The following is an 8,736-nucleotide window of genomic DNA, read 5'->3' on the forward strand; positions in this document are numbered from 1 at the left end:
TAGTCCTTCAAACTGAGGGGGGGGACGCGGGGTGGTGATGCATGGCGGGGGAGGGGGCTCACAGGGGCCCGTGCCGGGCCTCGTATTTGGCCAGAATGTTCTTGCAGCGGCCCAGCTCCTTCCTCAAGTCCGCCACCTCCATGCGGAGGGCGGCGTTCTCCTTCTCCAGAAAGCCGGCCCGGATGGCGATCTGGTTCTCCTTCAGCCGCCGGGCGTCCCGAGAGCGCTTCGCCGCCACGTTGTTCTTTCTGCGCCGGGCCCAGTACTTATCGTCCTGCAGGAGAAGAGGGGGGACGCACACGGTCATGACTTTGATCCAAAATGGCGGTCACTGTGGGGCAATATCTCCATAGCAACCATTGGGTTTTTTTCATGTGTGGGGGTGTAGAACATGCATGCCAAATTTTGTGGGTCCACGTCAAAATAAATTCAAAATCTTCCATAGCAACGGTAGAACCATTGTTCAGTTTAGAACATGGTCGCATCAGTCCTCCACTATCAGATACGCCGATCGAGACCCACAAAGAACGTGACTTTTTGTTCCATCCTTCTGCAGTCTGAGCGATGATGGGAGAAGATAGAATATTTATTACTGATTCACTTTTTTGTTTTTCTTTATTATTCTTCCGTACGTCTTCAGCTCTATTTATGCTCGATGTTTCAACTGTTTTGGCAGCTACTAAGGATTTCTAGGCTATTTTGGGGTTAGCTAATATTTCAGCTACATGCTAACTATTTTGGCTAATTTAGGATTTTTTTTGTTTAGTTTCTTAGGCTAAGTTTGCTAATATTTTGGCCTTATGCTACCCGTTTTGGCTAAATTAGACATTTCACCAGATTTTTTAGGCTAATTTGGAGTGTAGCTAATATTTCAGCTACATGCTCTATATCTAGTTTCTGAAATGTTTTATTAATATTTTTTTCTGTGAAGATTAAAGAAATGAATTATTTTAAATTTGGCTATGTGTGGCTCTCTGGAAAAACTTAAATGTTTCCGCTCAGGCTGCCATGGTTCCACTTGTTCTGTGAGCCTACAATCAGACCCCGCCCCCCTTTAGAGAAGAAAACAGTTGTGTGGCCCTCATTGGAAAAGGTTTGGGGACCCCTGGTTTAGAAGACTCGTTCATACAGATCCATATTACTCACATTCTCTATTTTCATTCGATTTAAACTACTTCTAAAGTACTTCAGTTGCATCTCTGCGTCCGGTACAGAAGGGGGCGCCGTTCCTCAACATTTATAGACTTCTCAATACAAACGTGATCAAATGTAAAATGTAGATGAAAATTATTTTTAGGTAAATGTATAAAAACTTGTGTTTGGGTCAGAAAGTTGTGACTGACTGCAGTGGCTGCACACGGCGCCCCCGGTGGACAGGCGGGGGCTCACCTTCATGTCGTCAGGAATGAAGACCTTGCGGGCTTTTTTGATCATGGGCTGTGGCTTCAGCTCCTCGGCGGAGAACTTGCGCTTCCTGGGATCGAACATCTCCTGACCCGGCACGCTGGACAGAGCCAGGTCGGCCGGGTCGGGGTCGTAGGTCATGGGCACCTGGATGGACTCGGGGTCGATGGGGCTGGGGGTGTCCCTGGAGGAGGGCAGAGCTGAACAAAAGAGGAAAAGAAAGTTTTAGAATAGAATCAAATAAAAAAGGTCAGACAACTCATTCTGGTGCTTGAGCGACCAGCAGGGGGAGCTACGACACCAACTTCAGTCGGAACACCTGCTGTGGCTCACCTGGCTGACCCCCCAGCACTGATGAGAACACCAGCAGCTGTTGACCTTCTGGGAGCTCTTACATCATAACCCAAATGTTTGTGCGTGTGACTCCGCCCCCCCAGTGAAGTATGCTGCAGCAGAATCCTTTTCTCTGTGCACATCACCAGTCATCGGCGAGAATGAGGCTCCGCCCCCAAAGGGAGAACCATCATGTCTCACAGGCTCTTTTTCTGCCATTCCACCGTTTGACCTCCATGAAACCGGGAAAAAAGGCTCTTTACAACAAACTGGTTACCATGGCTACCGGGGTATCGCAAGCCACGCCCACAAAGATCATTAGCTCACATTAAACAATAAAATCCGATCAGATAAGACTCTGATAAACCGTGTTCACAATAAAACCCTCTTCAGTCACGCAAAGGAAGTTAATATTTTATCAAATAAAAACCAAAAAAACAAGTTTTAGATTTAAGACTAAATAGAATAAAATCTGTAATGTGAGATTTCTACACAAGGTGGCGCACCTGATGAAGTTTGGAGGCATCTATTTAAAAAAAGGAATTTTATTTGTTTTGGTGAAAGAAATGGTTCCAAGCTAAAGGAAAAGTTTCAAACTTGACAAACGTCAACATGTTGTCGTAAAAACTTTAAAATATACCTGGAAAAAATCCTACAATTCTAAAAAAAATGTTACATTTTAATGTGAAAAGTCTCATAAATTTATAAAAAAAATAAAAGTTTTGGCTGTTTGTAAAAGCAACAAAACGGATTATGTAAACAAAGTAAACATTTATAATTATTTTCTTATCATATTAATAAAATAAAATGGACCCACTCATATTTCCTTTTAACTTTTATGGGTTTTTATGCATTAAAATAAAGTTTTATTTATTTTTAAAGAGAAAAAAAATGTATTTAAAAACTGTTCTTTAACATATCTTCTTAAATTGTGTTGAATCATAAAATGTTCTATATTCTGACTCTGAGACATTAATTTAATATACATTTTTCTAGTTTTTGTTCTTCTGATGACTAACATACAAATACATTTTTTGTCGTATTAGTGAAACAAAATTGATCCATTTAGATTTTATTTTAACATTTATGGGGTTTTAGGCAAAAAACAGGTTTACTTTATTTTGTAAGAGGAACGACTTTAATTTAAAAACAGTTTTAATAATTTCATTTGATGAATACATTTATTTAAACTGTAAGAACATATTCTATATTCTGACTCTCAGACATATTAATAGATAATAAACATATTTTCTAGTTTTGTTCTTCTGATGACGTAAGTTGGGTTTTATTTTTCCCCGTTTACTCTCGTTTGACCTGCACAGGTAATCCAGCACACAAATAGGCCGGCGTGTTCCACCGCCGCCGCCGCAGACACCAAGCTGCTTAGCGACTGAACCAGCAGCCGGCCTCAGAATAACCAGATCGCTGCTACCGCGGCTAATGAGCAAAGATAAGAGCGGTCAGGTCAACGACCTGCAGGCCGCTTAGATCGCCGGGATAGCCCCGCCCCCCGCCAGCTGGAGGGAGGAGGATCAAACTGCACTGCTGCTTTCATCTGAGTGCAAACGTGCGCGCGTACGGGCGTGTCGCGCTCTCAGATGGTATCGAGGGGGAGATAAGAGGCCGTCAGGGGTCAGAGGTCAACGTGTTCCTCTGATGATCACATCAGCCGGGCGGCGGCGATCTGCAGACTCGTTTCTCCTCGTGAGATCAGCTGACGGGAGGAAAACAAACATCTGCAGCAGCGACCGGATGCAGACCCTCTGCTGCTCCAGTCCGGAGGATTTTGGGTTCCAGCAGGAAACTGGCGACCGGAGGAGATAAGACCGGGAGGCCGATCCCGCCCTGCTGGTGGGGCTGATGGTATCAGTGCTCCTCCTTCAGCCCGTGGGCTGGGTGGAGGGGTTTGTCACCGTCGTTAAAACAAGGAGGAATGTGTGGCGGGACGCCCCCATGACCGCCGCCGTGCGCCTTCGCTCAGGTGGCGGCGGCGAGGCCAGACCCGACTCACCGAGCTGCAACAATAGCGAGCGCATGTGACAGGAGCACGCCCGAGTCCATGTGACCTCGGCAGGGAACAGCCTGTGCTCGGCGCTCAGGCCGGGCTGCCGGAGCCCAGGCCGGCGAGGGCGGGGGAGGAAGAGTGGGTGTGGGGGAGGGGGCTGAAAGTGAAAGCCAGGGGGGGGGGGTTCGGCGCCGTGTCAAGCTCCTGTTTGCAGCACACGGCAGCCGCATGTGTCGGTCACATGGACCTGCACGCTGCAGGAGAACCCGACCGTCTTCACGTGAGACGGGCCGCGCACGCACGTGCACACGCACGGATGCTGCGGAGCGGCTCCTCTGACCCGCCTGCTTTGGTTTGGATTTGACTCTGAACACCTGACGCACGTCTGCGGTTTGCAGCCGCTCAGCGTTTTGTTAGTTAAATGCTAAAAACAATCAGAGAATGAAGCAATCAGACGAGTTTGAGCGGCTGAACCGCCGACCAGCTGCCAGACATCCACCAGGAGAGATCAAACAGAAAACTGCTTCCTGTAAACCAGGAGGGTCAAACTCAATCACACAGGGGATAAAACCCAAAACACACCTGAGGCCGAACAGGATCAACATTTATGGAACACTCTAAAACGACATTTTAAAACTTTAAAACGGTAACTTTTTTACATAAATATGAACTAGATATATAGAATTATAATGCTAGTGTGAAAGCTGGAAGCTGAATTTAGCAGCTGAAGATGCTGAAATTGATAGAAGAAGCTGAAATGGATAGCTAAAACCGCTGAAGTTAACAGCTGAAAATACTGAAATTAACAGCTGAAAAACTGAAGTTAACAGCTGAAAACGCCGAAGATAACAGCTGAAAATTCAAAAGTTAACAGCTGAAAATACTGAAGTTAACAGCTAAAAACGCTGAAGTTAACAGCTGAAAATTCAAAAGTTAACAGCTGAAAATACTGAAATTAACAGCTGAAAAACTGAAGTTAAGAGCTGAAAATTCAAAAGTTAACAGCTGAAAATACTGAAATAACAGCTGAAAACGCTGAAGCTGAAAACGCTGAAGCTGACGTCAGCTAAAATATTATCGACATGCCAAATTAGCCTAAAAAACAAACAAAAAATACTTAGGCTAGCCAAAGCAGCTAGCATGTGGCTGAAATATTAGCTAAACTACAATATAAACTAAAAAAATCTTAGTAAAAATGGAGCCAAAATAGCCCAAGAATTTAGCAGAATGCCAATGTTTAAAACTTTAAAACTGTAACTTTTTAACATATTTATGAATAATAAAAAGCAGGATTATTATTCCAGAATAAATCAACTTAAACCTTAAATAACTTTCAATATTTTACTCTCCATAAAAATGTATTACGACAAAATTAAACAAGTTAGAAATGAGCTCAAGATAACATCGAGTCATTAATAACAATAAAATGATCTGTAGGGCCGGATAGAATTACTCGGAGGGCCGGATCCGGGATCCTGGATAATCAGATCGGTAGACGTATGTTGTGAAGAAGACGCCATTTTGCCAATTTTTCTGATAACTTTTCAAGTCAAAATCCTGTGAAAATTGTTTTTTTGTGTGTTTTTAAACATGTTTTCTGATTATAAAGGTATAGATAAAGAAAATTAGTCTTAGAACAGCATTTCTGAGTATTTTACGATCCAAAATAGATCCATGAACGTCTTTGTTTTCCTCATCTGGATCTAGATTCCGATATGTTTTGCCATTTTTGTGGCACCGTTAATGCTAGTTTGGGGTGTGAGGGGCTGTGAGCTAGTGAGAAAGAGTGTAAACAAAGAGCTCTCAGCAATGGGGTGGGAAAAGAGGGGCGGGGTTGCTCCAGTTTAAAAGTTACCCCCACAACTAATTTTTTTTTTTAATATATTTTGGCTAAAGACAGCATAATTAATCCTGCACAATAAATCACAAATGCATCGTCATTGTGATATCGGCCTGTGCAATACGTGTATCATGATAAACGGTTACCGTAAATGTTTATACACATGCTAAAACAAACTTATTGGAAGGTTTAAATATTTAACAAAAGAAATGGTGATTTATGCCTTATACCTGTCAGATGGACATCTTTTGGTAGATATAAGACATGGGTCTTTTGGAGTATAATTCCAGTTTTGTTGACTTTTATTTAAATAAAACTGTTGTTTTGGTTTTTATTCATGTATCACTAATCTTATCATCGGAAGAGGGATCACTAATATCACACATCCCAGTTTTTCCCCACATCGTGCTGCACAAATCATTAAAAAAACACTTAGAAGAAAGATCAAAAGATGATTTAAGAGGGACCTTAAGTTTACCTCTCAGAATTTCTGGGGTAACATTTGTTGCCTCAATCTCACTCTGTCCTCTGTGGTTTAAAAAACATTTTGACTCGATGTAAAAGACATATTTAACAAGTAAGTGACTCTTTTCATTTGGTAATTCACTAAACCTGCATGTGTTGCTGTAACATCTCCAGAAAAATGAGCCAAAGCCTGAAATTCTCCACTTTCTGACGACTTTTCCAATGAATGTTGGACTCTAGGCGGTCTAAAGTGGTCCAGCAGCACAGCTCAGATGAATGTTTACACTTCTTCAGGCTTCTTCCTTCCTAGTGTTCCAGACTGAAAACATGGGGAGGAAGCGGCTGTGAGGAACCGTCCAAACCCCTCACTGTTGAGGTTTCAGGTTTATCTGCCTCTCTGGGGTAAATCTGCACTGACGGGGCTCAGGAGCTGCAGCTTCACAGGTGAGCGTTACGGCAGACGGCAGCACCGCGGAGTCTCCATCTGCCCCTCAGCTCCATCAGATATGCTGCCAGAGGGGCGGCGAGGGGGGGGGTCTGTTTACGCTCATCCGAGCTCTCATGACTCCAAAGAGCAGAACCGCCATAATTCACGTTTATCAGCGAGCAGCACGAAAGGTCGACGGCGGCCTCTGCCTAAATGATTCATGACACCAGTTTATAACCACAGCTCAAAGATCTCAGGTGAACAAGAACAGGTACGCTCCAGCGCCTCTGAGTCCAGAGTCCAGCTGAACAGAGCGGCAGGTGGAGCCTGCAGGGGGCCACACAGAGCGCAGCCCCCCCCAACATCTGTGAAACGTGAGCGTCCACGTGCGTGCAGGTGTGCTGGGGTCACTCTGCTGCATGTGCGTCCTACCTGCTGTGCTGGGGCTGCGCAGGCAGGTCTGCGGCGCCATGGCCGTGTGGACAGAGGTGGTGGCGCGGCTGCTGAGGTCCACCACGGAGGGCGTGGGCGGCGCGGGGGGCGGGGCCTGCTGCATAGAGGCCTGTGGCGTCTGCGGGGCCTGCTCGCCCTGAGCCGTGTTGGCCGGGATGCCGTTCTCCTCCAGGAACTCCTCCAGGTCCATGTATTCCAGCTGGAAGTTGTCTCCATCGTAGGGGAGGGTCTTGTCCCACAGAGTGGGGCCGAGGAAGGCCGACTGGGGGTGGTTGGCCGCGCCGCTCTCATCCTCGAGCTTCTTCTCCTTCTCTTTCTCCTTTCCAAACCCTGAAAACGAAAGCACAGTCAGTCCATTGTACCGCGGCTGGGGCGGATCACGGGTCACTGCCGGAGCAGAAATAGAAACATGTCTGGATCTTATGCCCAAACAATCAGGGAATTTTCCTTTTCATAAATAAATATTTTTCAAATGAGAATTTAAAATACCTCCTGATTCACATTAAAAAAAAACAAATAAAAAATATTATTGTAAACCATAATTTAATCATTTTTTTCCCATCTGAAAAGATATTTTCAGAAAATGTTCATTAGTGTGGACTGACCCTAAACGCGCTCATTCATGCCCAGATAACGCCAGGACAGGCGCCCTCTACCGACCAACCTCACAATCGCCAATAAATCCCAATTAGAGGTTTAAAGGTTATAAACAGCACTTCGAAACTCAACAACAGCAGCGTGACAGTCTAGAAATGCTGATGATGTCTGCGCAATGCTACATTAGGCAAAACAAACAAGCTAAATCCAAACAGCCAACTAAAATTAACTAGAGCCAAACATCTTTCTTTGATGACCTCTAACGATTTTCACATTCTATCGATTTACTTTTACATAGATTGTTAAAATGCGAGAGGAGTAACTCGTGAAAGATTTGATGATCCGACGTCCTTCAAAGCGCCTTATCCGTCAAATCCACGAATGTCTGACAGTGGAGCGACAACACGCGCAGCAGAAAGCACGTCAGGAAGTTTCGGGCTCTCCAGCCTACCTTCGTCATGATGGAACGGGAGCTTGAGCGGGTTTTCCAGCAGTGATTTCAGGACGCCGTGAGTCGGCGGCAAGAAAGTTGGGTTTATGGGAAGAGGTCTGGCCATTTTCTCCATCTGTCTTGAAGAGCAACTGGAGAAGTAAGCTCACAAAAACTCTTATTTCCCCCCAAAAGGAAAAAAAAAACGAGGGAAAGTCGCTTAGCCGGCCGGAGGAGCGATCCGCGCAGGTGGGCAGGACGAAGCCCGGGCTCTGATGGACGACAGGAGGCTCCGCGCAGCGGCAGGACGACGAGCGGCTGGAGGTCTGTCGCCGAGGCTCTCTGGCAAATAGGTGGAGGAGGCGGAGGGAGCGCGCGCGCGGGGAGGGAGGGGGGCGCCGCACTCCTCAATACATGTGCGGTGACGGCCCGCGCTGACGTCAAAGCTCTGGGAGGGCGGGATTTGTGGTGCGTTCAGGGCGGCCGGGACAAAAAGAGCGCTGAAGAGATGAAGCGACGTTTACAAACACCCGGGATAATCAGTATTTTTGGAAATGTGAAACTGCAAGCGCAAAGTCAAGAGAAATAAGTTACTTAAAAAGATTTTACAACATACATCTATAATAATAAATGTACCAAATTCTCTCCAAATTATATTGTTTTATCACACGGCGTCATCCTTCTGGGAGTCGGCCATGTTGGTGATATTAAAAACAAAGCTAACGCCTGACAACGACTCCGGAACTCTGCTTTAAAGACCCACTCCAATAAAAATCTTCTTT

The 8,736-nt window shown here is 45.3% G+C and overlaps 1 protein-coding gene across 1 annotated transcript; it reads right to left on the minus strand.

The window, feature by feature from the left end:
* Nucleotides 1–8,344, minus strand: hlfa (HLF transcription factor, PAR bZIP family member a). The gene is made up of 4 exons (XM_024273135.2): nucleotides 7,976–8,344; nucleotides 6,907–7,257; nucleotides 1,390–1,604; nucleotides 1–274 (listed from the first exon to the last, which is right to left on the minus strand). The coding sequence occupies exons 1-4, from the start codon at nucleotides 8,088–8,090 to the stop codon at nucleotides 59–61; spliced, it is 897 nt and encodes a 298-aa protein (XP_024128903.1). The 5' UTR covers nucleotides 8,091–8,344; the 3' UTR covers nucleotides 1–58.
* Nucleotides 8,345–8,736: the final 392 nt, after the last annotated feature.

The sequence above is a fragment of the Oryzias melastigma genome, linkage group LG8, assembly GCF_002922805.2.
Source record: "Oryzias melastigma strain HK-1 linkage group LG8, ASM292280v2, whole genome shotgun sequence".
Lineage (NCBI taxonomy): Eukaryota > Metazoa > Chordata > Actinopteri > Beloniformes > Adrianichthyidae > Oryzias > Oryzias melastigma.